Consider the following 15,382-nt stretch of genomic DNA (forward strand, 5'->3'; position numbering starts at 1 on the left):
ACCAAAAATAGCTTTTGTACACACAATAATGTCCTAAATTCAATATCCAAAGCTTTGAGACCATATAGTTTATTGTTGTGTTCTGAGTTATACCTTGTTATGAACTATCCTAAACAACTCTACTTTGTAGAGTGCTTTGAGATCTGCTGAAAAATGCTATATGTGAGCAAAGTATTTATTATTATTGTGTTTTATTTCCCCCTTGGTGGTCATTTTATTGGTAGATGATTATTGTATCCTTTCCTTTTTCATTTAGTCAAGCAATACTTATTTCCTTTATTTCATCCTCATAAATCACTTCTCCCCACTTATGTCAGAATGTCACTGAACACTGTGTATACTAATAACATTTAAAAATCACAGTATCAAATTACTTTTTAATAAACATGTGTTTGCTGCAGAATGCACAGGCAGCTATGCAGAAACCTGTATGATCATCTTCATACTGACTTGCCTGATTTTTGCAACCTTTGGATTGTTTTCTCTGGGGGAGACAGAGACAGTAGCACGATACACCTAATGTTCAGGCACAATGATTTCCTTGCAAAACTTAAGAGAATTGAGCCCAACATAGCTAGCTCACTGTCCTCAAGGGCTGTATCATCATTGATACAGTTGGTCAGGTTGTGTAGAATAAATCCCTCCCACTCATACCACTGTGATCACAATAATGCTTCTGTTTACAGACTTCCCAAAACATGAATTGAGAGAATAGCTGGGAGACATGTTCTGAGTGGTGCTTATGCCTGTTGTCACTTTGTCTGTCTGTTTCTGTCTCAGATTTTGAAAGTGAATTGGCTGGTGTTTAAAAGCTGCAGTTTATGATAGAAGGCTTCTCGGCACTTTAATTACAGTTTGACAGGCACCTTTACCTTCCAGCTGAGTTGCCCTAACTCAAAGCAGCTGCTCTTCTAAATTACTCCCCCCCCCTTCCAGTTCTCTACTTCAAATAGCTTACAGAAGTGAAACATGTCAGCTACAGCCTCACTGGATTTAGGCTAGCAAAACAGCCCTTTCTCCAGTGTTCCAGGTTTGAGTGTGGAGAGGGCAAGGCTCTGTCTGGGTTGCCCACTGAAATTTTTAAAGAGGATACATTTCTGGTAGCTCTTTGATGGTATAGTTAAAAATAAACGTTACATATTGGAGTTGGTTCTCCACTGCCTTTCACGTTGTGTTGCCAGAGAGTGTAAAGTAGGTTTTAAAGTGCTAATACAACCACCATTACGAGTGGAGGATTCGGATTTGGTAGCATTTTACACCAACTTATAACACAAGTGGAAATGACTACACAGGATCCCAGGCAATGGAGAGTCAGGCCCAATATTTTTATTATAGCCACAGATGGATCTTCATGATATTTGTCAGTGTGTTGCAAATACTCATGATATTATCACAAGTGTTGATGTTTTACTTAAAGCCACAACTCCTAGAGGCAAGTGGTGATGTGAGAATCTCCTCTTTCATTTAAAAAAAAAAAAATTGTTCCAAAGAAAAGTTTGACTGTGTGACCCAAATGCATCCTAAAGGCTCAGAAACCAGAAGCCAAAGAGAGAGAATCCAACACATATTTTAAAAATCTCATAGTTAAACCAATTTATGATTTTTTGGTTCCTGACTGATTTTTTGAAGGCTTGGGGTTGGGAATGCTGTTACGATACACTCTGGTCTCTTGTGGCATAGCTGCTGCTATTCTCCATAAATTCCATCTTAATTTACTTGGCCAAGCCTGCTGGGTGGTGCTGGGGTCAGCTGGCCAGGGGCATATCCTGAAACAGCTGAAGATGCCCCTGGTTTGGTCTGACCGGGCAGCCAGAAAGCTATTAAAGGGATAGTTGGCCTAGGACTGTATACAGCCTTTTTTTAAAGGTGAGAGGGGGCGGAATGGGCTTCTGCCTTCTGAGGGACTGGTAGCCTGGGTGTTTGGGACTCTTTCCTTGTCTCCAACGTATCCAGTTGGCAAAGCAATTGGCAGAGAATTACCCTAGCAGGAAGTGACCGTGGAAAAAAGGTCTCATTGGTGGAGAAAGTTACTGTAGGCAAATGTCTGGTCTGCAGCTAGACACTGAACTATCAGTTTGTTTTGTACTGGAAAGGTTACTGGTTTGCATACACTGAATTTTAATTTGTTCCCCTAATTCTGACACTAGGACATCTGTTTTTGCACCATACTAATGTCTGGATTCACTTTCTGTGGATTCCCCTGATCCCACTGGTGCTGCTGCTGCAGCATTCCCCACATCCCTTGCGGAGCACAGGGTCTGGAGGTGCAGGTCTATGAATCTTCTCTGAATCCGTTTTTGACCAAAAGTCAAGTTCTCAGCAATGTCTATCCGTGTATCTTTAGAATGACAACGTATTCATTGTGTCGACAGACAACTGAAGACCATTCATTGCATTTTATCTTGTCAGGCTCTGAACTGTACTGAATTGCTTTGTATGTTGTTCAGGAGAGGATTATGTAGTCCTTAAGGATGCAGGAAGTGCTCTGTTTATTTAAGAGAAATTGTTCAACCCTCCCGTCCATTTAAAATAAATTGACATTACTTACAAGTTCACCCATTAGAAGAGCAGAGTGACACTTTTACCAGCGGACTTTATCCAGCTATTTTGTCACAGGCAGCTCAGAGATGTTTCTCTTGTAATGGGTGGGACTTAGATAATTTTTGGTGTAATGAAGTGTCTGATTTTCAATGACACTTGTGCAAAGATTTATTTAATACAAATTTTAATCCTGAGAAGAGCCTAGAATTTTTAGGAAGAAGTAGTTTTTTATTCTCCAAAAGGGAGGTGCAATAAACATCTTTTAGAGGAGTGGTGATGTTTGTTTAAAAATGCGTGACTCGGTCATGCAAAAGAAGGGTGTGTACCATAGGCTTGTTCCAGGCATAGTGTGAGCAACCATTGTGCAAACTTGCCTCAAGCATCTCCTACATTTCCCCCACCTGCTATTGCAGTCCTCAGTATCATTTGCTCCAGCACTGGGCCTCTGAAATATAAGGATAGCCAGTTGTGCTGAATTGTCCCAAACCATTGGATGGTTTTATGGTCAGAATAGAAATGAGATCGTCAAAGCTCATTTTTACTTATGGCCTACTCAAGTTGAACAGAGGAATTAGAATGGGAAAGGCTTCTGTAGTAACCCAAGCCACCACCTAGCAACCATAATAAGGGAGGGAGTGTACTTTACTCCTTGGGACACAGGATTAGGAAGTGAGAGACCTGAGTGCTATTCACAGCTCTGCCACTCGGTGAGTAATGTTGGGCAACTCACTCTTAGTTACCCATCTGTAAAGTTAATTGGGATTCTTCTCTAACCCACAGAGAGCTGTGCTCTGAGAGTTAGTTACTGTTTTGAAAAAGGAGCGATTCAAGGGCAAAATATTATTTGTTTTTTATTGAATTTAATTGTTTAAATGTTGTGTAATGGAAGTTCAGACAAACTTAAATATCCAGGTGCCCTGTGTGAGAGAAAATAAACACAAGCAAGGTTAGTTGTCCCATAAGAGTAGAAAAGTGTGGTGCTGGACAAGAAATTGAGGAAACAAAAGTATGATTATAAGACTGACATGTGCCTCTCATGCTGGAGATCACCAAGTCAGTATCTGCACTGAAAGAGACTTTACAGTAGAGCTCAAGTGCTTAGGAAGTGTCATGTCAGCCCTAATTGTGGGGTGGAGGGGCGGGGGGGGACTGGACAGGACATGAGACAATTTCTGAATACATCTGCATGCAGGAAAAGAGGATATGATCCTTTCCTTTCTCCTTATGACTCAACAAGTATCTTTCCAGAAAAGCTCACAGTGAATATTACAGCCATGTTTAGATTTCTTTTCTTCTACGATGAGTCATACAAAGTGAGGGTCACCATATTTTGCCTCTCCTAACCAAAGCCTTAGACCCCCTCCAGCCTTGGCAGTGTTTTAAATTGGTAGTTATATAGCACTAATCATAGAATCATAGAATCAAAAGGTTGGAAGGGACCTCATGAGGTCATCTAGTCCAACCCCCTGCTAAAGGCAGGACCACTTTCCCTAAATAATCCCAGCCAGGGTGCGGTCTAGCCGGACCTTAAATAGCTCTAAAGATGGAGATTCTACCACCTCCCTAGGTAACCCATTCCAATACTTCACCACTCTCCTTGTCAGAAAGTTTTTTCTAATATCCAGCCTCGACTTCCGCAACTGCAACTTCAAACCATTGCTCCTTGTTCTGTCCTCCGTCACCACTGAGAACAGCCTAACTGTTGAAGGATTACTAGAGTAATTTCTCTCTCTTGTTTTTATTCTTTAGTTTGGGGGGATTCAGATAACTGAGAAAATAATGGATATTGTCTAATGTGGAGCTTTCAGACTTTAATAAAATAAAACAATCTCCATAACTGCTTTCCACTAATTGAATTATACAGCTCGGACCCCCTTTTGGTTTGTGTTGAGGGCATTAGTCTGCTGCTCTAGTGATGATCATAAAATTAGCAATAATAGTTGAAGCTGACAGCTAAACCTCTTAAACAGTTAGTGATTTCTGATCTCTACAGCAGTGCATAAGTTTAGCAGGCTATGTGGCCTGAATTATAAACATATTATGAAAGAAAACCAGGTCAGTGTTGTTGGATGGCCTGATTTAAAAAAATGAGCAAAACCTGATGGAATCATCTAATTGGTGAATGGTGCTTTTGAATCATGTGCTTTTAAAAATATATATAATTCTGTGATGTGAAAATAGCTTATCATAATGGGCCTGACTCTCTCCTGCCACTTTTATCTGCATAAATCTGAAGTTACTCTTTTGAAATCAATGGAGTTGTGCCTGTGGAAAATTAGTGAGAGACAAATCGGTCCCAATATACTGCCTTGCATTAATTTACACCATCCACTCTGTGCATCTAGGATTCAATCCTGCCTTCAGATAGAGGCCTCTTAGGATGCTCAGCAGAGTATACTTTGCACTGGCGGGTAGTATCAGGTTCCTGTAACTGAAGCAGTTAGTACGGAGAAACCGGTAAAGGATCCTGAAGCCAAGAATAAACTCAATATTGTTTAAATTAAAATTTAAAAAAATTAAGGGAAAATAAAGAAATTGTTTTGAAATATTTTTGCATATAATTAAACTTTGTTTAATTTTATGCCTGTTACTATGATTGAGTAAATGGGTGTGAGACCACAGAGAGATGAGATACTTCTTTGGTGGAAAAGGAATTTGACCCTTAGCCTCATGACTGAAGGGTTTGTGCATATGCTGTTGCTGAGCTCCCAGGTGTTTGTATATGTATATGTATATGTGTGTTTATGAGCATGCATGTGAGCTTTTCCCTAACAATAGAGTACAACACCTGGCATGTTTTCAAGGCTGACTTCTAGTCAGGTCTGCATTGGGAGTGGTGGGGGATTCTTGTTGATTTGTGAAAAGTCAGTGCTCCTGAAGTTGAACAGTCCTGTCAGCTGTGTTTGCGCAACTCTCACTGACATCAGTGGGCATTGCAGGCACACAGGAAGCTGATGAGATAATTGAGTTATGGGATCTTGCAGCTACTGGTTAATTATGCAGATGATGGGAGGGTCTAGACTACATGTTAGATAACTGGAAATCAATTACCCCAAGATACAACATGACAGAAAAACTGTAATCAAGAACCCAAATTGTAGGCAGCTAGACTTGCTGCTGTAGATCTGTGCTTCAGCTTGCCCTAGAACTCCCATACTCTCGATACAACTGGTCCCTGTAAAGTGCTGCAAAATTCCACTGGATCTCGCTGCTCAAGGACAATGAGGAGAATTACCACTGGGGTGACTCTGAGTGTGGGGGAAAGATGCTCTCTGAGAGTGGGGAGTGACAGTTTGTCATGCCTTTGTCACTGCAGCTCTTGGAACGTGGCATCTTTTAGTAAGAATGTCTTGAGATGAAACCATAAATTAATGAGAGGCTTATACTGGATGGTGTTGCCAATTCTCACAATATTTGGTATTTTCCTAAAGCTCCAGCTCCTGGAGTCAAGTGATGAATTGAGAAGCTCAGTCTTGTTTTAAAAAAAATGTCTAGACCTCTTGGTAGTGACGAAATGAGTGTACCCTAACATTAAAAAAATGTATAAAGAGATTCCAAATGCATTATATTTGTACATGAAATGATGTTTGGGTGCCTGACTACATGATTTTTGGATGCTTAAAGTTGCATGACTGTGGCATGAAGGTTTAACATACATGCATTTTGAATGGCCCCATTGGCCTTATTACTCCTGACTAATGGAACTACTTGTGAGCTATGCAAGTCCTCTCAGACGAGTGCCAATAAAACCTTTCAGTACTTCACATACATACTTTAGGTGTGCATGTGGGCAGGTATATAGGGTCCGTACTTACATATAATTTAAAATATCAAATGTAAAGATTTTTATCTTCAAGGGCCAGACTATGAAATATCTTTAGGTGCCTAAACACACAGATGGACATCTAGTGGGATTTACAAAAGGGCCTACACACCTAGCTCCCATTGAAATCCCGCTTGTCTGCATCCTTAGGTTCCTCACTACCTTTCAAAATCTGTCCCCATGTGTGTTTTGGCCTTGCTGTATTGCTCATGATTGGGGGGAAAGTCATGTATGAGATGTAGGACATCTTAAATGTGTGCTGGTAAAAACTTCACCTCATCATCAACATTGGTCTCTCTCTATTTTAGTAGCTTGCTTCTCTTTTGTTACTTTTCTGTGAATCTCTCTCTCCTTTTTTCTGTCCTACTCAGCTGTGCACTCACTCATTTACCACCCTTTGGTCTTGGGATTTTTTTCAGGCATTTAATAGCTCGAGGACTAACTAGTTAAAAGACCAATATTGTCAAAAGACAGTGGCCAGAGAAGCCAATATCTTCTTCCTTCATATCCGGCAAAAGGGGAGAGTTGTGGGATTTCTACCAGGGATCTGTTCCTGAAACCAGCCTGTGCTTAGTAGATTTGAAGTCCCTGCCCCTCAAAAACTTTATAAATGGAATCCAGTGGCTGTGTGGCAGGGAGAAGGAGCATTCTCTGTTTGTGTGCGTGGGTGTGTCATGCCTCTGCTACTTTATCCCTCTCCCAGTGTCAGTTTGAGTCCTGCTCTCCCTGAATTATTCCAGGGTCAATCTTTGCTCCTAGCTTTCCCAAGCAGCAGCAGCATGAAATTGACCTCATTCTTGTCAGTTTCATGGCTGCCCAAAGGGTTCCATCTAACCACTGTGAAAACTGATGAGACTGGTAAATTTTTGTGATGGTAGATAGGGAAAAAAAGCATAAGCAGCAGCCAAGCTCTGGTGCTGTCTCTGAGCCATTGGGAGGCCAACATTCTACTTGGGAACCAGGCTGAGATAGTACTGAAGATGCTTGTGCCCCATCTATACTACAGCTTAAAATGCTGAAAATACCATTACAGCTACTAAATACCATGACAGTTTCACCCCCTGCACACAGGGCTTCCGATTAATGGCAGTTTGAAACAATAGCTTTTTGAGGTGGTGGTGGTTATTAATTTTAGAGCCTAACAAATCATATTACATTTAAACTATATACTGCTGATCATTTTAGCAGAAATATCCAGCTCTTCTAAATTTGTGGGTGGGCTTTGGAATTATAGGGTTGTGATTTGCTCTGCTATTTCTCTAGAAGTGATTTGCTCTGCACAGCTATTTCTCTAGAAGGGCACCTCTACCCCAATACAGGGCTGTCCTCCAGAGCCAAGAAATCTTACCATGTTATAGATGAAACCGCCTTATACCAAACTTGCTTTGATCCGGGGAGGTGTACAGCAGCACATCCCCCCCAGCGCTGCTTTAGCAAATTATATCCAAATTCATGTTATATCAGTTTGCGTTTATATCCTAAAGTCCTATTAATTTGTCATGATTTTATTGACTACACTTTCACAAACAAATGTATTTAAGTGCATGTACAATCTACCCCTTCCCCAAAAGAGGGAGCGCCATATGTAATTGTTGGTTATTGCAGTTCATCGTCCTATGGGAAAAAAACAAAACTAAATAAGAAACAGAAGGGAAGGAAATATTTCCATAACCTTGCCCTCAGGGAAGCTCGCCTTATAAAACCTAATCAATGACAGATCGACCCTTTTGAAAAAGAAAAATAGTGGGGGGTCTAATAGTCAACTAAAAATATCTGTTGCTGGAAATGTTTAGCAATAACATAATCCACATGGTAGCGTCCCTATGGCAGCAAAAGGCTGCAATTTTTACAAAAGTTTGTTACACTTTAAACTAAAAGGCACTGTTCCTCTCAGTTCATCATTTTGCCTCGTCAGATGCCGAATGATTCCCAAGCTGTGTATGTGTCCGCGTGAGAGAAGAGCGCAATCGCAAACTAAACACACACACACACACACACACACACACCACCCCCCCCCGAACCAGATAAAACAACCCTCGCGCTCAGCCTCGGGGCGGACCAAGTTTCCAGCGCTTGTTGTTCTGAAACGTAAAAGGCGGAGTTAGGCTGGCGTCCCTGGAAAAGGTGCGGATCCCTGGCATGCGAAGTCCTGGGGAGGCTGGGCTAGTGTGGAGGCTGCTTTAGGTTCCTTCCTGGATGTGACGGAGAATGTTTTAAGTGACTTGCTTTGGTGACTCGAAACTTGTGCACGCCAGAGGCTGCTCTTTCAACAGGCGATTTGTTCTCCTGCCTGTGGCTCATTTCCATGCAAAGAGCCTGACATCAGAGTACCTTTTGTTGCTAAAAGCTTTCTTTAGCTGGGGGAGTGAGCAGTCATGGGAAGCTGGGAGAGCTCATTTGGAAGAAAGGGGTACTAGAAAGTTATCTACGCGCTGAAAAGAAACCATAGGCACCTATTCTGCTAGCGGTGCCTTACAAGCTGACTCTCTAAGGGACTCGCTTTTAGATGGATGTGTGTCTATTTGTTGGAAGGAAGATTTTGCAATGAATCCTTTGCTTTTAAGCTTACGAGAACCCCCGCGGTGAAACTGTGGCGCAGACTTACCTTCTGCTACCCTGTTGCTGGAGCTCTACCAGAAAAGTTTTGGAAGGAATGTCAGCTGTGCACAGCTCCTGGCTCCATCAGCTAAGAGAGGACAGACCCTAGGGGAAAGCTCTAATGACTGAGCAGAATCTGGCATCTGACTTGGAGGAGATTTTTTTCCCCCCTTGTCCTTGAAGCTTTCTTTTGGGAAGCAGTGATTTGGCTGGTAGCAGAGATCAGATGAGAAGGCATCGTGAAGCTGTTCAGAAGGACTGGGGAAGTGTTTGTTGTTGGTGTGTGGTGTGTTGAAGAGTCATCCCTTTGACAGAAAGTTGTTGGGAACCAGTATTAAGCTCTGCTGAGGCAGGGAATCCATCTAGTCATGGAGGAGGAACAAGCAGCCTGCCCCGAACCCCAGCCAGAAAGTATGATGTCTGATGCGTTCTCCAAACTGTGGACGGATGTAATGGGAATACTGGTGAGTTGCTGGGGGCTGCTAGGCGAAAGGAAGGAAAGGAAAGGGAAATAAGATGGGAGATCTGAATTGCTGTCTATTGTACTCAAAGCAGCTATTCTGTTGCACTGTTTATTTAAAAAAAGTGTGTACTGCAAAACTAAGAAGGGAAATTTTGTGGGATTGCTTGAAAAATGTGGAATAAAAATTTAGTTGGATCTTCTTGTAAAGTAACCATTTTCTTGTTGAATCATCAGAGATGAGTGAGATTTTTTTTCAGGGTTGTGCACATGTGGTAAACCCTTACAGATACATTGCACTTTGTACAGTACCTGCTGCAAATTTTATCTGGTAAATTGAACAGTGTTATCAGTTGCTGTTGTTGTTATAATATCCGGCTTCACCATCCTGTTTGATTTTTGCCTTTAGAAATTTTGTGGATTAGCTTTTCTTTTTTCTGTCCCTGAAAAATTTACATGCTGAGAGAAACTGTTTCTTGGATGACCATTATCACAATTTTGGAATATAGTTAGCAATAATGTCTCTTTTCATCTTTAGCAGTTGGCATTTTGTGAATATATTATCTCCAAGAACATAATACTGAGCACCATTTTAAGAGTTGCTTTGCAATTCACAATTATTTAACACAGATTTTGTGTTCCATGTCTAGCAAAATGTCTTTTCAGTTTGGTTGAAGAACTTATTGTTTTATATTGGTCTGTATTGTATTTAACAATATAAGTAACTGGGACTAGGTTCAACTATTGAAACTTCTAAAAACTCTGTGCATGAATTTCAGTTCTTACCATGTCAAACTTGGTTTAATTCTGGGGAGCAAGATTTTTTTTTTTTAATAGATAGAAATTTGCAGTGTGTGGTATTCAGTGAATAAGTAACACAGCACACTCTGTAAACTACTATAGGGTTGGAGCAAAGTTGTGCTTTAGAAATTGCTGCTTAGAGTAAGGAGTAATTGCTGCAAGGAGTAATCCTGGATGCCATGTTTTGATTCTTGAAATCTTAATTTTTAATTATTAAAATAAGACAGTTTATGAAGTATGCAGTGAGTTAAGAATGGTAGAAAGAAATATTTCTTACATTGGTGTCCTCTCCTCCCTCCCCGAGGTTCAATTATTCAACAGCTACAGTAGATCAAAATTCTACAGCTACACTGTACATGCTCTGAATTTAATTACTTTAAACACTATTTCTGGACTACTTCTAGAGAGAGGTGGGCTATCAGAGTATGTCATTTGTTCTGTAATTTTCTTTGTAGTCTGGAAGTGGGCTTATGCTCCAATACATCTGTTAGTCTATAAGGTGCCACAGGACTCTGTCACTTTTTATTATTGTTACTTACACTGCTAGAATAATATTTATTTTAGGTGACAGGTGATAATTAGCCTAGACAATTGCCACTTAGTAAGTACCAAATAGTAATATTGTGTATAAGTTCATAGCTGGTAAATTTCTGTAAATATAGGAATCTGGTAATTAACAGTAGAACCCTCTATACTGAATGTTGAAAGCAAATAACCACAAAGAATGTTGGGTTTTCTAATCATTCACCATAAGCATCTAGGAATATCATGACAAATTCCTTATGAAAAGTTCTATAGTTCTGTAAAGTTCTAAAGGTTCTTATGAAAACCAATAGAATTCTAGTCTAAAGCTTTTTAGAGTTTAAGAAAAACTTATTTGCTATGCTACAGGACTTTTCCATATGAAATACTTTAATTCTAAAGGTGATGTTTAAAAAATACCTCCTTATTTCCTTTCCCCAAAGAAATCCTCATTCAAATGGCAAATCAGTTTAGTAGCACCTGGCTCCATATGATATTTCTCTGTTAATGACTTTAGTGTATGAATGAAAGCGGAGTCAATTTTGCCAGTTTGGGTAGGGAGTACACAGTTGGTACTTTATGGACAGCTTCTTTCTCTTTTTCTGGCAGGTTTCACTTCTGCATTTACTGAAAGCAGAGGGTTACTGGATGTCTTAGAGAAGGGTTTAGAAGGTGGCCAACCCTACCATACAGCATGGTGAATTTTAATAGGGGAAAAGTTATGATTTTCTCAGATCGAATCATTTGGGGTGATATCAAGTTGTGGACAGGTTTGTTCTGCCTGCACATCCTATTTTCCTCCATGGTTAATAGAGCCCTCCTATTTTTTCGTAGGAAAACTAATCTAAAACAAAATGTCTATATTATAAGTCCGCATGGCAGGAAAGAGATACTTGGTAAAAGTAGCTGGTGTTTGCATTAGCCACAATAGTTACCCAGCATAACTCTCTTCCTGCTGGAGCTCTGTATATTACAAACAGGTTTGCAAATACTTTAAAATAAATCCTTGCATTGGGTCTTGAAAATGTACTTACCTGTGGAGGAGGAAAAAAAAAAAAAGCTTTTCTGAATGAAGACCTTCAGTTTTCTGCAGAACTTAAGATTTTATTTTAAACAATGTTTCTAGCTCCTATTGTTGCAAAGTAAACATTCTAAATATGAATATGAACTGAGCATAAACTGATTCACTGTTGTCCTCCTGAGTCTATAGACTCCCAGTGCTTCTGTTGTTGCTCATACTTTTAGCAAATGGAACAGAGTATATACTTACTGGCATTTTGTCGGTTTCATTCTGCTGCTAGGGGAAAGCTATGAGCTATAGTAGATGCAGGCACTAAACCAATTTACTGGAGAGGAGGACTCCAAAATAGAAATTGGTGTAGTAGTAGAATAGCTAAGCAACTGCCCTTGCAACAGCCAGAAAGCTAAGAAAGGAGTAGAGTAGTGGAGACATCTGCATCACAGCAGCTCCAAGACTAGGGAGAAGTTAAAACGTCAGTGACCCACACACCCGTGCAGCAGCCAGAAGGCATTAGGACAAAAAGGGAACAGAGAGAAGGTGCTCCTCCTCCTTTCCAGCAGCCACAAGCAGTTGGGAGGGTTTTAAATGTATCAGACATTTACTTGAGGAAGTCAGTAGGAGAGCCAGATCCGCAAACAGGGTCTAGGGCAGTGTCTTAGTCAGAAGTGTCCCTTTTTCAGCAGCTGACTGGGGGTTGGTGCTCACCTGGGCATTACCTAGGAGAGAGAGCCCTCATCTCTTGAACTGGTCTTTGACTGTAGGTGTAGTCCCCTGGCAATTAGATTGCCGTTTAAAATGTCCAAACTGACTGAGTGGATGTGCATTAGTGTAACTAATGCTGCTAGTTACAACTGGAGTTCAGTTAGAAAAGAGAGTGTGGAATTGATACAGATTTGTGGGGAGATCGAGAATATACTGTGGGAAAAGCAAGCGAGAAAGAAAGCAGGAAAAAGTCCTGTGGCATCTTATAAACTAACAGATGTTTTGGAGCATGAGCTTTCGTGGGTGAATACCTACTTCATCAGAGAGAAAGGTCTCAAGTAGTGAGATGGAGAAGTGAGAGTGACAGTCTCTCGCTATCTTCCTTATTGCAGTTACTTTAATGATAGTAGCATTTGTAGCATTAGCACCTTGGAGCAGTTTATGATGATAATGCAATGCACTAGGTAACATAATTATAGTTGAAAGCTTCATGCTTAATTTTAGACATACTCATGTTGGAGAGCACTGGCTAATTAATAGTTCAAAGTCTCAAATCAGCAATTGATGGTGTGAAATTCATGTGGGATTTTCAGAGAGAGATTCCAATGAGTGATGTGTCTATACCATGGAGATGCTCTGTGTCGCTGTGTGTAGCACCATTTTAGGGAACTGTTCCAAGGTGTATAGTATTTGAATCAAACATACTGTGTAGTGAGAGCAAACTGAACGAAAGACTGACTTGGTAGTGCAAATCCACCTTGTTGGTCAGATCCTAAATGTGTTTGTCAGTGAGGTCTTTGATCTGATGTCAAAGTTAGTGATATTGCACAGGTAAGTGTATAGATTTGATCATTTTATAGCTGTACTTTTTAGGGCAGGGCCTAATGGCATTAATATAGTGAAGAAGATAGTATCCTAAAGCAGCATAATTCTTTGTGTTACAGGTAGGTTTCTTCCCTTAGGGTACTGCTGCTGTAGTGAATATGTTGGGTAAAATCCTGGCCCCACTGATTTCAGTGCTGAAACTTCCATCGATTTCAATGGAGCAAGGATTTAATTCAAAGACAAGGCTATGGCTCACTTAGGACTCTTCCTGTTGAAAGAACAAGATCTTAGCAAAGGATACAGAGGTTCTTGTATGAGCTACAGTGAAACTAGATGACCTTTCAGTTCATTGTTTCAAAGTGTTAGCAAGTTCCTGGTTTCAAGGCTGGCGATTCAATGATAAGTGTTGGGCAAAGACTCTTAATTTCTATCCAGAGCATTTTATAGTTAGTGAACAGTTGCCAGCTAAAGAGAACAGTTTATCTGTATTGAGGGGAATAAAATCAGCTTATATTTGCATCTGGAACTCTATTTGCATGCATAATCTAGGCTCTTAGTACAATGCTCCATGCAGTTTTCAACAGTTAGGTTTAATCTCTTATCAAAGTAGTAATAAAGATCTTTAAACATAAGAGAGAAGCCCGTCAGATAATTCTTTGGCTATTATTATTTCTAATTACGTTAGTATTATCCAGTGTGTTGTAAATAAAGGAGTCCAGTGTTGTTAAACCAAAGGTCCCGGGAGTCAGAAGGCCTGAGTGCAAATCCTTAGCTAGCATAATTTATCATAGGTCCATCAATGGCAATTTATTCCAGCTCAAGATCTGCTCTCTGGGTTCTGTTCCTGACTCTGTCACAGGCTTGCCATGACTTTAAACAAGGCATGCAAATTTAGGCTAATATTTCAAAAAAGTCTGCTACTTGGCGTGCCTCATTTTTGGGGGGCCTAACTTGAGACACTGAGGCTACTGACTTCAACTGGAATTGCAGGTGCCCAGCACTGCTGAAAATAAGACCCCAGGATGTCTCAAGTTCAACACTCAAAAACAAATGAACCCAAAAGTAGAAAACGAGGTGCTGTAATCTCTAGGCTTGTTTTCACCTCTGGGAACTTAATTGCCTTTATATATTGCTGTAAGATCCCTGGATGCAAAATGTTTTCATTACCACAGCTAGTTTAGAGTGGGTTTTTAAAGCAAATCACAGGTGCCAAGGATGAACAAAACAGACCTGACATATCTTTTGAGGGGGGACATATATGGTTTTGCTATCTTGAAGAACATGACTGTTGGATTAGAATATAATTTTTCATATCAATGAATTGAAATGGACTCTGGTAAAGGGGTGGGGTATCTCCCTTTTTATGGACATCCATCCAGCCAGAGAGCTATAAAATCCCTCTTAGTAGTTATTCTCTACTTGCTTTACATGTAAAGGGTAAAAAAGTTTCCCTGCATAGGTAAAAGGAAAGGAGTGGGCACCTGACCAGAAAAGCCAATGGGAAGGCTAGAACTTTTTAAAATTGGGAAAAAACTTCCTCTTTGTCTGTCTCTGGCTATTCTCCGGAGAGAGGGAGCAGAGCAGCAATGCTGTAAGAAGCTTTGGACCAGTTATAAAAAATCATCAGATCGTACCTAGATATGTAAGTAGATCAGGAAATGTCTAGGAAGATGTGATTAGGTTTAATCTCTTTTTATTTCTTAATGGCTTGTGGACTTCTCTGTGCTAACCCCAAATGCTTTTGTTTTGCTTGTAACCTTTAAACTGCACCTCAAGACAGTTATTCTTGATGCTTAATCCTTGTAATCCTTAAATCTAGCAATAGCCTGAGTTTCCAGGTGTATTTTTTTATTTTTGTTTTTAATAAAATTTACCTTTTTTAGGAACAGGATTGGATTTTTGTGTCCTAAGAAGTTTGTGCACATGTTGTTTAATTAGCTGGTGGCAACAGCTGATTTCCTTTGTTTTTCTTTCTCAGCATTTCCCCGGAGGGGATGTGAAAGGGCTTGAGGGTACCCCACAGCAATGAATTCCCAAGTGAGCCTTCCTGGGTCCTCAAAGGGGTTTTTGCAGTTGGGTGGTGGCAACA

The 15,382-nt window shown here is 40.4% G+C and overlaps 1 protein-coding gene across 3 annotated transcripts in view; it reads left to right on the forward strand.

Moving 5' to 3' along the window:
- The first annotated feature begins 8,407 nt into the window (after positions 1–8,407).
- The window catches only part of SASH1 (SAM and SH3 domain containing 1), a 186,389-nt gene continuing 179,414 nt past the window's right edge, over positions 8,408–15,382 (forward strand). Inside the window, exon 1 of one of the 3 annotated variants that reach the window (XM_075064031.1) lies at positions 8,408–8,488. Coding sequence is in view for 2 of the 3 variants with exons in the window: in XM_075064030.1 (XP_074920131.1) it covers positions 9,331–9,426 (96 nt within the window). In the remaining variant the exon portion in view is untranslated. The other 2 variants (XM_075064030.1, XM_075064032.1) reach the window with 2 other exon arrangements.

The sequence above is a fragment of the Chelonoidis abingdonii genome, chromosome 3 (assembly GCF_003597395.2).
Source record: "Chelonoidis abingdonii isolate Lonesome George chromosome 3, CheloAbing_2.0, whole genome shotgun sequence".
Classification (NCBI taxonomy): Eukaryota; Metazoa; Chordata; order Testudines; family Testudinidae; genus Chelonoidis; species Chelonoidis abingdonii.